We start from the raw sequence: 22,311 nt of genomic DNA on the forward strand, positions 1-22,311 counted from the left end.
AGTTTAAATGTAAACTATATACTGTATATCATAGATACATTACATTATATATATATATATATTATATTAATCAATTTACATATCTATATTTCATCTTTGTCCAAAGAAAAACGAGTATCTCCAAAATGGCAACTTAATAGGAGAGGGCAAAAATGTTCTTTAGTTTTAATCCAAGTCAGTTTAAAGAGATTTCATTCCAGGTAATTTTGGAACAGTTCTGTTGGTCCATTCATTGTGGAATTTTCACAAATATAAAGGGCAGCCTTGGTGCACAAATGGGGTAGAAAAATATGGAGGGTTTGGGGGGGGGCAGTGACGATTTACAGTACCTTCCAGAATTATTGCCATCCATAGTAAAAATGACCAAACAACACTGAAAAATGTCTTTATATATCAGCATAAGCTTGAACTGAAAATGTAGCTTAAAATTATTGAGTAAAAAATAAAGATTTTTCTAAAAACAAAACAAAAAAAATGTTCCACACATTTGTGCACTGTCCCTTTCCCAAGAACAGCACTAATTAATACTGAGGATTAGGGCCATTTCCACCTTGACTCTTTTTACACCAAGCTCATCTTGAACGTCTGTTGCCAAAAAACTGTATTTTGTGGCCTTATCTGACCTTAGAACCCAGATCCAGGCACTTATGTTAATGGTGTGGTCTATCACTCCTAAAGGGTTCTTTAGTAAAATGGTTCTGTATAGAATCATGACCACTCAAAGAACCCTTTGCATGATTAAAGGGTTCTTCGCATCATAAAAGGGTGATAAAAAGATGTCAAGCTTGTCGTGGTAGAAGAACTCTTTTTAGTGTTAAATAGAACAATTTTCAAAAAGGTTATATATAGATCCATCTACAGCACATTTTCCATCAATCTGAAGAAAGCTTTTTTGATGCAAAGAACCCTTTAATCATCCAAAGGGTTCTTTGAGTGTTTTTTCTTTAGTACATTTTCTGTACTAAAGAACCATTCAAGAAACAACTTTTTTGAGTGTGTAGAAGGTTCTCTACAGAGCATTTTTGAAAAGGGTTCTACATAGCACAAAGGGTTCTGCTATTATTATGATGTCAAGTTACAATAATAGAAGCATATAGAACCAATTTCTTTACAAAATACCCCCTGAAGAACCATTTTTTCTATACATGTACTATTAATTAGTGTATTAGCTGATCTTCTCCATGTTGATGGATGACTAAGAGTATTTGATCTGTGTATCATCTCATATTTATTCTCAGTGACACAATATATTTTAAGTGAAAAAAAAAAGTTAATTAAAACATTAGTTATAATATAATTAGTTTATATGTTCGGGTGACCATGGTCCTTTTTGGGTTCTCCCCGTGTCTGCCTGGGTTTCCTCTGGGGGCTCTGGTTTCCTCGCACAGTCCAAAGACATGCAGTCAGGCCAATTGGACACACTAAATTGCCCCTAGGTTCGAGTGTGTGGATGTTAATATCTGTCTGTCCTCCCCTGTGATGGACTGGTGATCTGTCCAGGGTGTTTTCTGCCTTCCACACAATGTCGGCAGGGATAGGCTCCAGCACCTCCTGTGACCCAGAAGGATAAGCGGCTTAGATAGTGTTTGTGTGTGTGTGTGTGTGTAGTTCATATGTTGATATATTCTATTTATAATCGTTTATATTTATGTGCACTGTATATATACAGTTGTATGCAAACGTTTGGGTGCCCCTGGTCAAATGACATGACAATAAATCTTCACACTGTACGAATTTTTCATCTTTTTATTTGAAATGTTTTCATATACAGCTCCATTTAGATAAAGCCATTTCACTGCAATATCAACTGCTTGTGTCCCGACAATCTCTGTAGTTCTATGTAGGACCTTCAGGCAAAGACCACCCTCAGGCAAAGACCACCTTTCATTTACTTAATTTGCAGTCAAAATAGCCATAAAGGTACAAGTTATTCATTTTCCAGGAGATATTTCTAAGGCAATTAGATATAAGATAATCCACTTGCATAAGCAAGAGCAAAGTCAAGGAAAATATGTAAAAAAAACAGAAGTTTCCAAAAGTAGAGTTCAAAAAATTATTAGAAGATTTAGAGAAAATGGAACTGCTAACAACTGTGCAAGACCTGGTAGACCACCAAAACAGATTAACAGTACTTTAGACTTTCATCTTTATAAGATCAAGCTACACTCTTGCTGAAAAAATCTGAAAAAATCCACAGGAGTTTCTGTCCATCCCTCTACTGTGAGAAGACACTGTGAGTCTAAAGGTTTTTCTTTGAAAAACTGAAAGCAAGTCTCCAAAGTATGGAAGCTGTAATAAAAGCAAAGAGTGGACACACTAAAAACTGAACAAATTATATAATATTTAGTTGTTGAGGCTAACTTGTGCTTAATGTATGCGTGCGCATGTGGGTCTGTATTACCAGATATTATATTAATTATTAGTACACACACACAGACTAATGATACAATTAATATCACATATCACATCTCATATCTCATAAGTATACATGTACACACACACACACAGACATATATATATATATATATATATATATATATATATATATACAGTAAATAAGATCTTGTTTATCTAATAAATCATTTCTCTGCACTGTTTTTGAATATGTTGCTCTCAGTACTAAGCCTGTCGAGCGGTGCTGTGACATCAGTGGAGGCGTTCATCATTGAGGCTCTGGCGGATGAGAGCTGTAGATGATGCTGCGCGTGATGAAAAGCAGCCTGCTGACCCGCTGATGCAGCTCAGCCTCCGTCCTTCAACCAGCTGCTCCCTCCATCTCCCGAGCTCTCCTTAGCACCGCAGAGCGACTCCATGGGGAAGCAGTGAGTGATCTGACCTTTGACAGGCAGCGAATGACAAAGCAAAGGTCAGCGCTTCTGCAGTCAGCTGAGGAGCCGCGGAGGATGAGCGCCCTGGAAGGTAGGATGCGCTAACAAATCTGCTTTTACTCCGAAACCTTCAGAATCGGCCGTTCACAGCGTCGTGCGTTTGTGACTGAGACTGAGCGATTACACAACAAGTCGTGCCCGTTACATTTATCCCTGTTATCGCAGAGGCTGCTGTGCATCTCACCCTGACACGGTGAACACAGCCTGCTGAGGCGGGGATTCCGCGCTCTGCTCTAAGGCTTTTGGCTCATATGAAGGACAGACCATCAGTGAAAGCTGCAGTAACACTGCTGAAGTTGGTTTCTTTTTCGAATTTCCCGTTCCACCTTAAATGCTGCAGCAGTTCCGTTCGGGTGTCTATTAGGATGAAAGGAACTGCTGCACCGTTTAAGGTGGAACGGAAAATTCGGGTAAGAAGCTGACGAAAAAGAAGGCTACTTCAGCTTCGTGCTGCAGTAAAGCGTCTCTGTTGAGCAGTGTTTGGACTCAGTGGAGGTAGCTCTCCTCTCTGTGGTGGGATCAGCTCTGATTTGTCTCTTATAATAAAACCGGGGGGCTTTATGAGTCAGGCTGACGATCATGAACGGCTGGTTTAAGGCTACATTTCGACGGCATTAACTTAACAGCTGGTTTAAGCGTGGATGCCGGACAAGATGGCAACAATTCGTGCGTGTTTGCAGGACAAAATGACTTCTGATGTTTTTCCTCCACAAACTGGAGTGAACGGAAAAGAAAGCGGAAGTGTAGCGGCGGGTCGCTGACGTCACCTGGTGTCGGGTTTGGCCGGTTAGCAGCTGTGAGGGCTCTCCGCTCTCCTCGATTAAAGCCACTGTCTGTCAGCCGTAACACAGCACAGAACCCCTGTCCAGTAAGGGTAAATACTAGTAAAGCTCGCAGCGAGACAAAAAAGGAGTTTAAAAAGCGCTGGGGAAATCCTGAATACTGACATCATAGCGGAAGTGCGTGTTGCCCTGGATACAGAGCTTTTTTAAATTGCAACGACTTTCAGTTAACAAAATATGGTACCTAACAAAGACAAAAAAGAGTATCTGTCAGGAAAACATTCTATAATATATTAACATGTAGGTGATATAAAATAAACAAAGCAAAACGGAAAAAGGAAAGAAAAAGGACTCATGAGAAGTTTATAACACCATCATTAATTCTAATCGTTTTTAAACTATTCTTGTTATTAACCATTGTAGAAGTATTTAAAGTCAAAGTCATTTAAAAAATATCAAACTTTGTGGGTATTGCGAAAAAAATGCACTCGTATGTCGTGTTTACCCATTGTAATTGTATTTGATGTAGGCTCCACATCTGGATCGGTATATGAGATGTATTTAGCATAATACATCACACAACTTTTAGTTAAAGGTAGTTTGTTTTTATTTGCAAAGAAAATTGATAAGCCTAACCAAAAAGTAGAAGCAAAAGGACAGTCAACAAAAAGACAACAGAGATAGCTTGCTCTGTCTCCATGGAGCTGACGCCACTTCCACCTTGGCCAAGGCAGGCTGTGCAGCCATGCAGCAGCTTTATATTCAACGATTTAACTATAAATACTCTATATATTCAGACACCCCTATTAATTTGAGAAGAGAACATGGATGTTTACCCTGAAAGATTAGGCTAGTGCAGCGGCAACAATGACAAGTTGAGAATGGATTAAACTAAGAGTGGAGAATTCTGGTCCTGGAGTGTCACATTTCTGTGTAGTTTGGTGATTTTCCTTCTCAAACACTCCTGATTCAACTCAGCAGACAATTGTTGCATTTAATCGGAGTGTTACCACAGGGCAAACAGGGGCTGTGTTAGACTGTGGTCTCTGTTCCTCTACACTGGATCAAATCATCTAGCTACAGTGTTGAATTAAAACCTACAGTGTGAAATTAATTAGGGGTGTGACAATATTTATATTTTCAGGTTTGATATGTTGTTTGATTCTAAGGTCAGGATTCAGTTAAATTTTTGATATTTAATGTGTTAAAAATATTTTGACTCTTCAGAGCTCTAATGATGTACTGATGTGACTCAGATAAAGTTCTCAAATAGAACTTTTTCAATGCCTGACACATTGCCATCTAGCAAAATAGCCCCCAAAAATGTAAATGTGTCCGTAGAAAATTTCCCTCCCCCTTTCCCACCCACTCTAATCTAAGGATGCACCAACATGCCTAGTTTTGATCACTGACAGTGGTTCTCTTAAAAGATGGTGAATTAGAGACCCTCAGAACAGAGAGATGGGTTTCAAATTTACAAATGTCACTTCCAAAATAATTAGAAAAGTATATGAAATGCAAATGAAAACAGAAAGCAATGATTTGTAAATCCACTTTAGCCTGTATTTAAATTAAACAGTGCAAAGACAAGATATGTATTGTTTTATCTTAATTCATTGTTTTTTTTAAATATAGACTCTGATGTCTGAAACGTGTTCTAAAAAAGTTGGGAAGTTAAGACTAGGAATATTGTGAAATGTTCAGAAAACATCTTGAACAGTTATGCTTGAAAGGAGCATCCAAGAAAGGCCTAGTCCTTTATAAGCAAGGATGGTCAAGGCTTAAGACTTTGCCGAAAAACATGTCAACAAATAATCCAACAGTGTAAGAACAATGTTCTTTAATGAGCCATTGCAAGATTTTTAGGTATTCCTACCTCTACAGTGCATAATATCATAAAAAGACTCAGGGAATCAGCTCAGAGTGTTAGTGCACATGGCATGGGTAACTGTGAAGAAACCATTAATGCTAAAAGATATATATACATTTTGGAGCAAGACGCTTCCTTTTAGATAATGTCTTTTTTGGGGACGTCCATGCTTATTTCAGTATGACAACACCAAGCCACTTTCTGCATATGTTACAACAGCATGGCTGTTGAGACTGAGACTGTGGGTGCAAGACCTGTCTCCCATTGAAAATGCATGTTGCACTGTAAAGTGCAAATCCCAACAATGATACAGTTGCACAGTTGAAGCTTTGTATAATGGAAGAGTGGCAAAAAATCTGCTTCCAAAACTGGATCAGTAGTTGTTTTCAGTCCCCAAACGATTGTTAAGTGCTGTTAAAAGGAAAGGTGATGTAACACAGAGGTAAACATGCTCCTGTCCCAACTTTTTCGCAAGCAATAAATTTGGAATGGTCATATGTTTACCAAAAATAAATAAATAAATAAAAACTTCATAAGGTAAAACATCAAATACTCATTTTTTACAGGTCAAACAGAATGTGCTAATCCCTCCATTCTGTTTTTATTAGCATTTCACATACTACCCTAACTTTTATAATTGAAGTTTATAAATTTCTTTACACTGTTTCAAATTCATTTTTGATATGCATTAAAATCATTACATCCTTAGAACAAACTATTTCTGTGTTTGTGTGTGTCCAGCTGGGCTTATATAAACCCTGCAGATGTTCATTCAACTCTCTATTCAGGTGGAGATTTTGCACCTTAAAAACTGAAAGGATTAGTCTTATTTAACAGCAGCAAGAGTAGAATGGATTAACCATTTATTGGATCCTACTGCATCAAACGTTCGGGCAACCCTGGTAAATGACGTGTTTTTTGGATTTTCTAAGAGACGATAAGTTAACACAGTCTTTACAGAGAACACACTTCTGCACAATTTATTGCGCAATTGCTGTTTATTTGCTGAATTTAACATATTGGAAAAAAATAATATGTAAAACGTGGCCTGCACCACAACTTATGACACATTTTATATTTTATTTTTCCAATATGAAATTCCAGCAAAGAAATAGAAATTGTGCACAGAAAATGCCATATTTAAGGTAATTCCCTGTAGAGGATGTGTAACATATTTTCACTAAGAAAATCAAACATGTAATTTGACTGAAGGTGTTCAAACTTCTGTATGCTGTACATCAATGAGCCAAAACATTATGACCCCTAACAGATGAAGCAAATAATGTTGACGTGCATATCAAGGTCTGGGATATATTATTATATATTATACAGTAAGTGAACAGTCAGTTCTCAAAGTTGACATGTTGGATGCAGAAGAAATGACAAGGGCCAAATCATTATGGCCAGACGACTGGATTAGAGCATCTCTGAAACAGCAAGCGTTGCGTGCTCCCTGTCTGCAGTGGTGAGTACCTACTGACAGTGGTCTGAGGAGGGCAAACCATGAACCAGCGACAGGGTGTTGGGGCCCAAGGCTCATTAATGTTATCCTGTGTGGTCCAAACCGACAGAAGGGCTGCTGTCACAAAAAATTTTATTATGGCTGGATACATGTGTACTGTTCACCTGGAGAAATGATGGCACCAGGATGCACGGTGGGGAGAAGACAATCTGGTGGAGGGTGTGTGATGCTCTGGGCAATGTTCTGCTGGGAAACCCTGGGTCTGGGGAATCATGTGGACATCAATTTGACACTTGCCACCTACCTAACATCGTTGCAGACCAGGTATACCATTCATGGCAATGGCATTCCTCAAAGGCAGTGGCCTCTTTCAGCAGGTTAATGCACCCTGCTACATTGCGTACACTGTTCGCAAATGGTTTGAGGAACATGATGAGGAATTCAAGGTGTTGTCCTGACCTCCAAAGTCACCAGATCAAAATCCGGTTGAGCATCCATGGCATGCGCTGGAACCAGAAGTCCAATCCGAGGCAACTCCACCTCACAATATACAGGATTTAAGGATCTGCCGCTAACCTTTAGGTGCCAGATACCACATGGCACCTTCAGAGGTTGTGTAGAGTCCATACCTTGGCAGGTCAGTGCTGTTTTGGTGGCACACAGAGGACCATCAGCATGTTAGGCAGGTGGTCAGAAAGTTTTGGCTCATCAGTGTATACTGTAAGGCTTAAACTCTAGTTACAGCCTAAGTTTGCCATTCATATTGCTTCAGATTTTGGCTCTTAACTGCACCTGCTACCAGCAGGCCCATGGTTTTAATACACGCTTCTATAACCTAAGAATAGCTCTGCCAGTTTGCATTGAAGTCCCTGTAGTTACTGAAAAATAAGCCTTAGTATGTAATAAGCCTGAGATTTTAATGGGTTAAGGAAAGAAACTAGAAGCAGAAATATTTGAATGCCAGGGTTATTGTCATTGTATTAGAGTTAAAATGATAGATCTATTTCTAGCTCAGCTGTCATAGACATTCATTCTGTAGGTTGCTGCTGCTGTTGTAAGAACTCGTTGGAAAGAGGCTCATTTTTATGTTGTGAGAAGAAAATGCACAAAAATTGATGTGAAAAAATAAATCTCATCATGTTTATTCAGATGCACTGACGTGTTACCTTACAGTAGCACAAAGTCTAAGGTGATTATAGAGCATTTGAGGACTTTGCTCAGTAGGATGAGCTGTATCATCCAATAATGGCTATGCAGAAGGTTGAGGGACATTTATAAGTTAAAGATCTTGTAAAATATCACAAGATCTGTGTTAACCAGCCACCTCATTGTGGTGTTTCATTAACCCATGTCCCAGCCCTTTTCAGCTTCTGCATCTCCTGTAGGAAAAGTACACTTTTAGTACATTCGCATTTGCGTTTACATGCACTGCTGAACCCATGTGGTTTTATTGCTCATCTTGTAATGGTGACAATGAGACACAGAGTCAGAGGCAGCATTAAGTTGGTAATTAATGGCAAACAGAAACCGGAGACTTTCTCTATGTGACACTTCCTACACACTGAGTTCCCAGCCTCTCCTCTCTCAGTTTCCCAGGCTCTGTTGCTCTTGTGAGAAAGCATGCCGCCCCACGGTTGCCAAGGAGTGTGGCCAAAAACGGAAGCGTTTAACACCATGTAGCTGACTTGGAGCTAAATCATTCTCAGAGAAATAGTCTTGGATTGGAGAGCCCCCACTGACAAAGCACTAAATGGTTTGTCAAGGTTGATTAAAGGGTTGCGCCCTCGTCCACTTGTTTATGTCTGTCTACATGGAAACAAAACCAGATCATAAACGTTTTTTAGACAGATGGATTACTCAGAGTGATGGACTTCTTTATTCATTTTATTGATATGAATTTAGTGAATCTTTTTGCACCTGAAATGTATCATTGTGCTTGTGCTGAATGAACATGTGTGAATCCCCAGTGCTGAACGAAAGTGTTCAATATCCAGCTGGAATTAAAACAATGATTTGGACAGAAATCAAATGTGCGCAATTTCCCCCTCTCCACAAATATAGTCGATCAGCCAACACATATTCAGAGTCCCAAGGTTACTTACTTAGCTTTGCACTGGAGCTACAAGGTTAATGTAGCTAACAAGAAATGGAAGTTTGTTGTCAGCAGTTAAGCATTGTGTAAACTGCATGCTTTTTGCATGAACCATTGCTTTAAATTGCATTCATTGTGTTAATTCAGGTGTTTGTTAAATACTGGAGATTTTTCTGTGTGAGACTTTTAGTGCTAATGGCTGAAGTGACATAATGACTGAAAATCTCATATATATATATATATATATATATATATATATATATATATATATAGATAGATATATAGATAGATAGATAGATATTTGAATGATCATTTCACACTTAATGTACTTTAAAAGTTGCACTGCAAGAGTTAATTTAACACTATAGGTGAATTGTAAACCTGCACATAACACCAAATAACTGAGGAAATAAATCTGTTCCCTTGATACTTTTTAAATTCATAAATTCAGAAGTCATATGTCTTTAGAACATACTGGGTTAGGGATGGTTAAACATATGTAATATTGAGAAAGGTAACAAATATTTTCAGTTAATGAAGCTCAAAATGTTTATGTCTATCACTCAATAAAATTCAACCCTTAAAAGTAATTAAAGCTCAAAATTACATGAGTGACTGTATTCTGTGGCAGAAAAATAAAAATACGTCATGAATGGACATACAAATGTTTCCGCAGAACATTTAAGCTTTTTTGAACATTTAAGCCAACTTCTTTGAAAAAGAACACTACATATAATATTATAGCATATAATATTAATATTGGCATCAAAGAACACTTATTATTATTTACTACTACTATAAGTAATGAACAGTTGGCTTCAAAATTACCTGAAACACCCATTTCTAGGGTATACTTGTCTAATCCCTAAGCCGTTTTAGGGCCTACCAACACGATTTGTTTACTGTATGTTAGTAGTTCAAACTGACCTGATAAACTTGAACACACAACACCTTCACAGTTTAATATAACATACACCTGTAAAATGCATCCAAGCCTTGCATGAAAATAACATTTATTACCAAAAATAAACTTTAAAAGAAAACTAACAGAAACCAGCAAAACCAGTAAGAATGCTGAGAAGTTCTACCTACTCTACCATATCAAAAGTTTCCAGTTTCATGAACTTAAAAAGAAGGAAACTGTTGAACACACTTAATATATTTATTTAATTATAACTGCTGGGTGTGTTTTTAGTTTTCTTTACTCAGTTCAATGAATGATGTTCAACTTTGATGTTTAAAGTGTGTTTATTCAACACTCAGTCTTGCAGGTGTTAATGCACTGTAAGAGTTCATTCAACACTGCAGGTGTTCATTCAGTCTCATAGGTGTTTTTAAAAAATTCTGAATAATTCAGACCCTGAGATTTAAACTGCATCATTCAGAGTGGTTTCACATGAAATGGTTCATTGTAGTGAAGCTTACAGACACCAAGATCTTTAAAGGAGTGGTGACAAGAACCAGGGGCCACAATGTTTACAGTACAAATTAGCCTGTTTATTTATTATCCAAAAACACCAGTGAACCTACACGTGTCTTCTGTGTGTTTATATATAATGCTGATGATGGTGAAATAGTCATACATTTGTAAATATTAAGTTTTCTCTGGGGACTATTTTATCTTACAACTCCTCGCATGTACCCCTCCGCCATGAATGGATTAAATACATTTTAGGCCAAAACCTGATCACAAAAGTGACAAATATTCTGACTCGGCAAGTTTCTCTAGAGCCGGACGTTTCATATCAGGCCACTCTGAATAAATTTGTTTACATCTCAATCATTTAATTCTGTAGAAATTTTTGAAAAATCGGTGGAGTTCCCCTTTAATGCTCTGCAAGAGTTAATTCAACACTGCAGGTGTTCAATCGGTAATAATAGTTCAGTCAAAACTGTGAGACTCGGTGCAGCGCTGGGGATTTTGCTGTGTAATTCTAGCTCACATACAGGCAGGACGCTCTCGTCTCGTTCGCATCACGTCGCTGCCGGTCACGTTACCCGGTGCGAATCAGGCGCGCTGTGGCCTCCTATTGTCGTCAACGGTGATGTGGAGGCGCTAGAGCGCGAGGACCCGCCAGTCCTCAGTTAGCGCAGCGCGGTAACGGGGTATCACCGGCGAATCACACCCCCTGAAAAGGCAGCGTGAAGATGCATAGACCGTCTTGAATTCACCTCAACCGTGTGAACTGGTGCTCATGAGCCTGCTGGGCGGCTACAAGAAAAAGCCCGGTTACGATGGCTACGAATCTTTGCAGCTGGTCGATAGCGGCGGAGACTTCAGCAGCGGGGGAGGAAGAGGAGGCAGAGGAGGAGGAGGAGGTGGAGGAGGAGGAGGCCTGACAGCAGCGAGTTTCGGTGCCAAAACACGACCGGACGATTTCAGCACCATGGACAGTTCAGGTAAGCCTATAGACGGCGTTATTGTTTTTGTCCCTCCACCCGTTTTCCGGATAAGCCCCGCCTTCCTGCATTAGGGTTGGCCGGCGGTTGCTCTCCTCCTGCGCTAGGATTGGTTAGTAGGCCAGACTCTGCTGTAGGCGGACTGCTTGTGAGTATGAATTACTAGCCAGTCTCAGCGTAGGAGGCAGGGCTAAGCCGGAATACGGGTGGGAAAGAAAATCATGACGCCTTTGACAGTGCCATTAGAGTCAGCATGAAAATGTCTTGCATTGCTGTGTGTCTTTGATCTTTTTTTTGTAGTAGGTGAGCACGAACATTAGCAGTGAAAGCAGCCCATCCCACTGTAGCCCATCCCAGAAGCATGCTTTGTACTGTGGCTGTTGCTGTGTCATGATCAGCTCCCATATGCAGTGGAATGTCAGCACGCTAGCACACATGGATGGAAGTTATTGGTCTGGGTCTGGTGATGCTGGATTAGCATGCAGGTAGCTAAGAATGGAACAGACACTAGTATGGAGAGGATGGTGTAAGAGACAGTTGGTCTGCTGGGTGTTTTGTGGGTGGGCTAGCGTGGCTGGCGTACTGCAGTGGCCTGAAAAGAGTGTAGTGTGTGGGGGGAGAGGGCGTTTCTTCTTCAAATACACGCTGTCAGGTGCTCTCGTCTCAGCTGGTGTCTGCCACTGTCTGTTTCCGCAGTGTGTGTGTGTCTGTCTGTCTGTGTGTGTTAGAGGAGGTGAGATTGGAGGTGTCTTTGTGCTATAAGTGTGAAACAGACCATGAGACTCTATGGAGACAAGTAAATTCAGCTTTTTTAAAGCAGTCCTCAGCTTGTGCACCTCTGAAAACATGCTGCCATAGAATCGACTCCTTTAAAAAACATTTTTTTCATACGTTTACTGTGTTCCAAATACTGTAGCACTCATAGAACACTATGGGCTATAGGATTTATTCCCCACAGTTTTGTAACCTTAAGTAACGAGTTTGTTAAAACTCATATTTTAAGACTACTTGAAAAAAATGCACATTTTTTGTTATTTGAACAACCTTCATGAATCTAAGTTGACTGGACATTTTTCTTGTTCTAATTAGTGTTTCATTATTTCAGTCTCATTTGAGTCTCATTACAAATTTCCTAATTTTTCCAACAGTGACACAACCTGGAGCAAGCTTTCTTTTTTGTTTATTGTGGCTGCATTTTTGTGCTGTGGATCTCCCCTGACTCTTTAAACGGAAAAAACAAATCAACAGTGAAATTTACGGAAGTGAATGTTAGACATTTTCTGTGCTGTGTGTGTGGATGAATAAAAGAGCAGCTTTGTGTCTGTCTGAATGTGATCTATAATTAAAGAGGTAGAGCGGGGTCCAGTTACAGGACACACACACATGGGTTTGTTTTATACAGTGTCAGAATGTGGGCTTATACATATGCATATGCCATGTATGGATTTTATATATGTAGGTACCTATATGTAAAATTATATGATTCATGTGTACTATATATATGCAAGGATCTAGACCTAAATGTAATAATAATATATCCTGTATGTATTTATATATACACATATGATTTCTGTCATATATGTCATATGCCAAATAGCAGCTTTATAGGAGAAAGAAAAAACTTGTTTAACTTGTAATGGAAGTTAGTTTAACAAGTTAGTTTAACAAGTTAGTTTAACACAATGCAAATGAACGGCACCGTTTAAGTATCAATATGTAATCACACAATGATAACACAGAAATCCAGTGCCCAAGAGAGCCACTGTAACCTGCTGGGCTGAGAGAACAAAAGGGTGGAGAATTAACAAGGAAATGTGTGAGAGACTGACGCTTTTATATCTCATCTTTATTGATCTCTCTGGCCTTATATGGAGCAGCCCTCATGGGCTCTTTCTCTCTCTCCCTCTCTCTCTCCTTTCCTCATCACACACAACCCCTCGTAGGATAAAAGGGACTTTAGTAGGAGTTCAGAGGCTCTGTGTGTGTGTGAGAGCAGTCCTGGACTTTGAAGTCAGCTGGGCCTCTGAGTCTCTGCCCACTCCAAATAGAGCCTTTCTGTACTTTTATGGCTCTGACAGGAAGTCTGCTTTGTGCCCAAGTTCACTGCTTCAGCACAGCCAGGCCACCCTGCTCCTTTCTGACTGTGAAAAGCATCAGCAGTGTGTGGTCAGCTAAGAGACAAAAGTGCTGACTCAGTCACATTGGTGTATAGAGCAGACTTCTACAACATTAATCAGTATTTCATCAAGAGGAGCCCAAATTTAGGCTTCAGTCTGCTTGTGCTTCGAGTCTGGGGTGTGAGTGCTTGCCATTTATCTCCATACATTCAAGGCTTATTATCCATTTTTTTTTATCTTAGTGGATATTATCCAGTAACTATGAATTATTAAGGCAGTACACTGTAAACAGTTGTGGTAACTTCACAGTAGTGAACAGTACAATCTACAATAATTTACTGTTTTATTAAATTACGGTAGGTTATTATACTTCTGGAAGCGAATGTCCATTGTTAACAGTGTGCTGTAAAGATGAAGTAGCCCAGAATTCTCTAAAATTGCTGTAAAAGTTAAATAGGGAAGCTAAGAACATTGTATTAAATTCTACAGCAGTCTTACAAAAATATTTTTTTGACGTTTTCCCCCAAATTTCTTCCCTATATGGAAGTGTCCACCTACATACACTAGCTAGGTCACCCCCCGAGTCGCACAATGGTGCCAGTGCTAGGAGGGTAAAGCCAAACACATGTTTCCTCAAAGTCATGGGAAGGCAGCCACTGCATGTTTTTTCAAGCTGCTGCTAGTGCAAAGTCATTGGAGAGCTCAACACATTTGGAGGAGAACACTAAGTGCCAATTCTGTTATGTCAGCTAACATACGCCCACATTGGTTAGCATTGCACTGAATGATGGGGAGAGGGAGGACCATCCTACTTGCCCAGAGAAAGCAAGGCCAATTCTGCTCTCTCAGACTCCTGGCCACGGATGGGTGTAGCATGCCATGAAGTAAGTTTGTTTAGTTTTGGTGGTCTATATATAAGAGGTGTAAGTCAATCAATCAGTAGGTTGGATTGTGCTGAAGTTAGAATATCTGTAGAGTGTCTACCCAGGCTCAGTGGGTATCAGACACTGTTGTACGTGGCCTGGTTGCACCATGATAGTTTACACCAGTGACTAGACATTACCTGTAGAAGTGCACAGTAAAGATCTGGCACCTGAACTGATTTTCAGGTCAATTACTATATTTTGTTGTAATTCTGATTATATGTCTGTTATATCATACTATACGGTACTATGGATTTACACTTTATGTACTTTTTAGCTGTAAAATATAAAACAGACCATGATTTAAATTTGTAAAATTTGCATTTTTACAGTGTACAATGTAAGGACATCATTAAATGTAATATAACTGTAGTTACTGTAGCAATGTAAGGTATGTAGTTATGAATAAGGAGTCTGGACCTGCTGACAGGTCTTTAGAGTTTAACAGGGTCAATCGTTTAAAAGGCCATTTCACTCAGGTTCCATCATTATTGTGTAATTTCTTGTCTTGAAAGCACTGTAGAGGAATATATTCATATAACACAACGTAGGGGGCCAAGCTGGAAATTGTGGTCATGGGACTAGGCCACTTTAGGATAGAGAAGTATTTGTTTTCCTCAATAAATAGACAGAGAGCACCATAAAATCAGTTTCTCTGAAAAAGGACTCATGAGACAAGTGATAATGCAAAACTGTCTGTTCCAGGTAAAGAAGTGTTTTGTTTTGTGAGTTAATTTTTATTTTTCTCCCACAGTTCAAAGATTTTTCAATTTGTCTCTGCAATGTTTTTGCTGAGGCCTGCATTCCTGTTTATAAAGCCACCAAGTAACATGCTACAAAATGTATAGTAACTAATGCTAGTTTAAATCCTCCAATCAAAGTCACAGTTAAGAATGACATCTAAAATAGTCTTTTTATGAATGTTTATAAACACTCATTGACATATAACTATTTTCCAGATAGATTCAGAATGTAATGATATATATAAACCTGTTCACTGGGCTCTGAAACTGCTGTGTTGGATCATGTTTTTAATGCTTCATGACGATTAAAGAGAACAAAATTCTAGAATACGTAAAACTTGATAATAATCCAGATACACTGATAAGTTACCAGTAGTGTTAAAACACATGTAGTAGATCTTTTCCATAATACAATACATTGTATTATATTATTTACTGTATTGTATTATGTTGTATTGTATTATATTATGTATGTCAATCTTGTTAAGGCATTGTGGAAGGATCTCTACAAGTTTCTGGTAACATGATGATAGGATGATAATCTCTAAAGGATTCTAGCTACCAATTTGTATCAAAGATGCTCAGTTTGGGTTCTAACTGGGCTTAAGGCAGGCCAATTAAATAGTTCTACTCAAACCGTTCATGTCTAGTGTATGCTTTGAGTAGAATACATAGTCCACTATCAAAATTCGAGATGTCATTCAGCTCAAACATGCCCACACCAGCACACCACCACCTCCAAATTCTATACTTGGGATGTACACCCTCTGGTAGCAATCATTCTCAAGGCATTTGTCATACCCACACCTGTCAAACTAATTGAAAGAGTGCATATGGTCACTCCATAGGATGGTTTTCCATTTATTTAGAGGCAGTTTTGCATGCTTGACTCAAAGCAAGTCTTATTGCCATTTCATTTGGTGGTCTATGGCTCCACCCACAAATGCAGTTCTTAGCAACTTTTGTGAGGTCGAATGTTGGCAAAAATCCAGTGGGGAAATAAGTAATGTGACAGTGTGACCTGTCAAACGCATACAGAATAAATATCTTTTTTTCAAATTATATAATAAATTAACACACTTTAAATTTCTGCATTTTGACAAATTGCGCACTACAATTTCTCATTACGTTAAATGGGATTTTTACCAGCATTCTATACAGCTTGTTCAACCTCTCAACAGTTGTTGCAAAAGAATGCATTTGTAGGCTTAGCATGAATAGGTCAGTTGGTACTGCGCTCCCATGGACATTTATGTCACTGCTATTTGCTACTCCCTGTGGGAGCACCCATGGGTGTTTATGATATATTTTACAATTCAGAACAGATAGCTTCAAGTGACAGGAACACCCCTTAATATGTATGTCTTCATATCAGTAGGAATCTTTGGTCCACCCATTCTTTCCTTTGCTGCAATATCATGATCAGTTATCCATTCCTTCATGGACTTGCACAACATTTTGATTGTTTTTCAGTCGTCCTGCAACGGCATGTATTGATGTTCTACTTGGCACAACACAACTATTCATCTGAAAGTCTATTGCTACCATTTTAAAAGTCTGCTCGTGCATTATGTTGCTGCATTGTAATATATTCTGCTCTCCAATGAACCTACCAGTCCTTTATAGAGCAAAACTAATCTGGGGAAAGTTCATTTTATCTGCAATTATAGCCTTGTTTAGGCTTTTGTCAGCATAGTGTGTTGTTGAGAAGTTATTTTCAGTATACGGCCATGTGAATATTTGGAGCAGAGTCCCAATGGGTATTAGAAACATTCCCAGATGCAGGATTATGCAGAAGTGTAGCCTGATGAGTCTAATGACTCCTGCTCTTCAAAGTGAGAGGCAGTAAATGCTGTGTGTGTGTGTGTGTGTGTGTTCAAGCTGGAAAAAAGAGGACAGGTCATCCACTGCAGTCTGGGCTCTGCTTCTAACAAATATGAGTAAACTTGTATTATTATACCTGTTGTGACCTTACATGGTAATTTCAGGCCTGGCGTCAGGGTGTTATTTTTGCTCCACTATCCAATCATCATGCCCCGTTAAACCCACTACTTTTTATTCGTTACTATAGTGGCAAATGGCAAAAAGCAAGTAAAAACTTTGTGCTGCTTCTTGCCACACACTCAATATAAAAGACAATGGATTGAATTTTTTGCATGTGTCATTTTGTATTGGCTGCATTATAGAGATGCACTGTATGTTGTGAGAAGATAAATCAGCAGATTTCTTAAATGAGTAGACCTTTGATGATTTGCTGAAAATGTGGTTTTACTGTTGATTCGCTCCTAAATGTCACCAATCTTATCCACAAAGGGCCAGTATGGCTGCTGGTTTCATTCAGGTTCCATTCGGCTTGACTGGATTGAAAACCTGCAGCCACACTGGCCTTGTGGATAAAACTGGTGTGGTGACCCCTGTTCTAGATCTGCCATACATTTATTGGCCATATTTTTCCATATTTTTCTTTGTTGCTTCGATATGCTGTATTAGATGCCCAAAGCGATCTAATTGCTATAAAGTGCAGAGTTACAACTCTTATTAAAGGAGCATTCTGGCCTAAAACTAGCATTTATTGTTATTTGTCATGTTATGTATCTGACTATGATACCCAGCATTATATATTACACAAATATATTCTGTAACAATTGGGAATCTCATTGCTCCACAGAGTCTTGCACTAATCCCTGATTTTTACAGTCACAAAAGCTGACTTCTACTTCTACTTCTACTTCTAGGCTTCTACTGATGTTTGTTTGGTTGTTGTTAAAAATAACCACTTTGTGCAATGTAATGATTTCTTACAGAGGTTATCAGTGCTTTATCAGCAGAACGTCCAGCACTGTAGTGATGCATGCATGCGTGATAGGTTAGAGTGGTACTGCACAAGAGGGGTAAAGGCAAAAGTGCAGGGGCTGAAACTACCATCTGGGGTCTATCTGTGCATATATAAGGTAAATTTACAGAAATTGTCAATAAAGTCTTTCTGTCTATCTATATCTATAGAATTTGTTCACAGTGGGATATTTGAACATTATGGGCTGGTTTCGCAGTCATGGATTGAGCCTAATTGTTGACCCATCAACAATTCTAATGGATTTTCACCACTTAAAATTCACATTTAGTGTAGGCCTAGGCTCAATCTGTGTCTGTGCGATTTAAGAGATGCAAATAGCAAAAATGGTTAAAATGGCTTTCCCTATTAAGAAACCATGTTTAAAGCAGTACTGTGTGAAGAGAAGGGCTGTTCCTGGTTCCAAGCCCTTCATGCTTCTCCAGAGAAATTATGTTAGGTCCTACGTATAATTAAACACACAATGAGCACTTTATTAGGAACATCACCTTGTATATACACTCATTATCTGTTTTATCAGATCCACTTACCATGTAGGAGCACTTAGTATATGTACAATTACAGACTGTAGTCCATCTGTTTTCCTGCATACTTTATTATCACGCTTTCACCCTGTTCTTCAATGGTCAGGACCCCCACAGGACCACCACAGAGCCATCATTATTTGGGTGGTGAGTCTTTCTCAGCACTGCAGTGACACTGACATGGAGATGGTGTATTAGTGTGTGTTGTGCTGGTACGAGTGGATCAGACACAGCAGTGCTGCTGGAGTTTTTACACAACTTAGTGTCACTACTGGGCTGAGAACAGTCCACCAACCAAATACATCGAGCCAGCAGTGTTTTGTCCTGTGACCACCGATGAAGGACTAGAGAATGACCAGCACAAACTGTGCAGCAACAGATGAGCTACAGTCTCTGACTTGTAAGTAACAAGGAGGACCAACAAGGTAGGAGTGTCCAATAGAGTGGACAGTGAGTGGACACAGTGTTTAAAAACTCCAGCAGCGCTGCTGTGTCTGATCCAGTCATACCAGCACAACTCACACTAACACACCACCACCACGTCATTGTCAGTGCAGTGCTGAGAACAATCCACCACTCAAATAATACCTGGCCTGTGGTGGTCCTGTGGGGGTCCTGACCATTGAAGAACAGGGTAAAAGGTACAACAAAGTATGCAGAGAAACAGCTGGACTGCAGTCTGTAATTGTAGAACTATAAATTGCACCTAAATGGTAAGCAGAGCTGATAAAATGGACAGATTGAGACTGAGACTAATAAAGTTCCTTATAAAGTGCTTGGTGAGTGTATATAGAGAGCTAGGTTGCTAATGATACAGCAATATACATAGTGAAGTAAAGACAGTTGGCCAGCATTTGGAAACAACTCTTGAAATGCAAGGAATGCATAAATGCACTTAACCTACATGTTTTTGCAGTGACAAACTGCATATATATGAAGTAAATTACGTGAAATCATACTGAACATACACTGTGTGAGAATGTCCTTTAGGTTAACTACTTTGCGGATGATTAGCTCAGTATGCCAGGAGGCTAACAGTCTCCTTCATTAACATTGAGAATAAGGCTTTAAGCTAAAATAATTTCTGAAGAATTCACTAAAAAACTTAAGTTAAATTAAGTAAAGAGTATATTACACGTATGTCTTACCAGCATGGTATGTTCAAATGTCCTTGTTTTTACGTAGAGCTGCCAAAAGTGGTACTAAATCCAGTGTGGAGAAGTTAAAGTACACCTCAGTTAGCTTTATGTTAACACTATACAGTGATACCTTTAGAGATGCTAGCAAAAATTATAGTTGTTGTAACAACTAAAACAGATAAAACAGACTTTTTAGAGGTTCTCATGCCTGTGCAATTATATTCTGCTCTTAAAATCACTGAATTTAATGAGTATTTACTGACATTTTAAAGAACATAAAAAAGTTTCACATGCCTGCAGAAGCACTCCTAAATACATTCCTTTGAAGGTAATTTTTGTCCATAATATATTAGAGATCGATCCAGCAGCAGTTAAATATGCTGTTAACTGCGTGACAGAGCGCTGAATCATCGCTAAATGGTCTGACCTGTTCTCCAATGACTCAATGCCTAAAAACAGGGATGACAGTCTTTCAGTGGTTGATCGCTCTCTGTGCAGCTTAGAAAATGATTGGTACAGTCAGTATGTTATATATACGCTCACTGGCCACTACCTTCCAGTTACCTGTCACTTTGTGTGATCTGTCTACCTTATAGGGCTACTTTATGGGTGTACAGTTTCACACTGTATCTGTTATCGTATCTGTGTCAATGCACAATTTGTCAGCCACCTTCTACTCCATTCGTCACTGGTCAGTTTCCGACCACAGGATCAGTGATGACCAGAAATTATTTGGGTGGTGGATATTCCTCAGCACAGCAGTGACACTGACATGGAAGTGCCAGCACAAGCGGATCATGTCCAGAGGTGTTATTGATGTTTCTACACATGTCAAGAGTCCCTGCAAGGTTGAGAGTGGGCTACCACCCAAAAATATCCAGCCACAAGCAACTGACCAGTGATGAGGGTCTAGAGGATGGCTAACAATAATTGTACAGCAACAGCTAGACTACATTCTCTAATTGTACACCAGCAAGGGGGAGCTACAAGGTAGGGCTTTCTAATAAAATATCTAGTGAGTGTATATGTGTGTGTGTTGTATGTTAAGAAAGTGCAGACAAGGTCTGCAGAGCTAAGTGGGAGGTGCCTGAGTCAGGCTAATAGTTTGGGAGTGGTCCAGCGTGGGTGCATGTGAAAGATACCCGTACACACTGAGTTTTAATCAAGGTGTTAACGTTTGTAAGTTTTTGTCATATATTGGAAAATAATAAAATGTTAAATATAAAATGTGCTGTAACTTTTACACAGGTCATATTTTATATATATTTTATATTTTTATAGTATATTATGTATATAGTATATGATGATTTTTATAGTATATTATATTCAAGTAGCCAGTGATTTTGTATCAAAATGTGCAGAAGTTCTCTTTAGCGGACTTATTTTAACTTAGGAAAATCATCAAAACATGGGTCAAACATTTGCATATGACTGTTTATTAGGAGAAGTGTGTGTTGCAAACATGCCTACTTGCATCCCACAACTGTACTGTAGCAGCCTCTAGAGTGAGACATTCTAGTTTAAAGACCAGAAAAAAACCCTTCTAATGATGTATTTTGGTGGGTGGAATTTTTGAAAACCTGCAAGCACTTTGGGGTGGATACTTACTTTTTCCTGCTATCTGGCTAAGGCAAAAGGAAGCCAAATAGCTAACGTACTGCTAGGAAGCCAAACATCCTGATTGTTTTTATTAGCTTCTGCATCAGTGGCTACACTTGCAGTCAGGATTACTTTGCGACTATGGTGGAGTGTCTCAGTAATTTGATGTATTTGTGTAATGCATGCTGGGTTAATGTAGTGAGAAAGGTAAGTAAGTAAAGGACGAAAACCCAAAAATGATACAAAACTGTGAATTCCATCAAACCAGTGAGGCTGGGGGATGCCATGCTGAGCTACATAATATGATATAATGCCGGTTTTACGCCAGAATGCTCCTTTAAACAAGACTATGAATTTAGTGATGCGTGCTTATTGGGGGGATAATAGTTCCTCTTTTCCTGTCAATACACAGCAAAGCTAATCAATCGTGGGTGGCTGCTTGTCCAAATACACAGAGAATTTAGCACTCATATACTGCAATGTGAGCAGCAGCTTAAAAAGATGTCCAACATTGGGTGAAAACTGAGGTGCCAAAGTGGAGCTAATTTACTACTCATTACACGTCTTTGTTATGTGGAGTCGCTTATTTGATCAAGAAGGTTGAGTGTGATTTTTAGGGCCTATGCTAACTATTTGTTCATAAAGCCAGAGGGGCTTCTTGACAGTACTGAATTGCATTAAGTATATAGCAAGCTGTTTATGTAAGGGAGAAATCTGACTGCATTTCATAGCATTGAGAGGCTTTAAGTATTATTATTATTACAGGTGAGAGTCCTCAAGTACATGCTTTACTGCTTATGCATGCCATGTGTATTTCTGCATGTTGCATTGTTTTGGTTTATTTTGTATGCCCTAGTTTCAGCATGTGCACTTTTGGTGGTGTGCCGTCCTGTGTGTGTTGTTGTAAGACATCAAATTCTG

At 39.1% G+C, this 22,311-nt stretch overlaps 1 protein-coding gene across 11 annotated transcripts in view; it reads left to right on the top strand.

Moving 5' to 3' along the window:
- The first annotated feature begins 2,674 nt into the window (after positions 1–2,674).
- dnajc6 (DnaJ (Hsp40) homolog, subfamily C, member 6) overlaps positions 2,675–22,311 on the top strand; it is a 43,258-nt gene continuing 23,621 nt past the window's right edge. For 6 of the 11 annotated variants that reach the window (XM_036570240.1, XM_036570241.1, XM_036570243.1 and 3 more), the window contains exon 1: positions 11,155–11,494. In XM_036570240.1, the coding sequence (XP_036426133.1) occupies positions 11,290–11,494 (205 nt within the window). In that variant the 5' untranslated portion in view covers positions 11,155–11,289. Of the gene's footprint in view, positions 2,920–11,154; positions 11,495–11,636; positions 11,980–13,672; positions 13,792–19,447; positions 20,782–22,311 lie in introns of those variants that run through there. The other 5 variants (XM_036570249.1, XM_036570250.1, XM_036570246.1 and 2 more) reach the window with 4 other exon arrangements.

This window comes from Colossoma macropomum, unplaced genomic scaffold, assembly GCF_904425465.1.
Source record: "Colossoma macropomum unplaced genomic scaffold, Colossoma_macropomum, whole genome shotgun sequence".
NCBI lineage: Eukaryota > Metazoa > Chordata > Actinopteri > Characiformes > Serrasalmidae > Colossoma > Colossoma macropomum.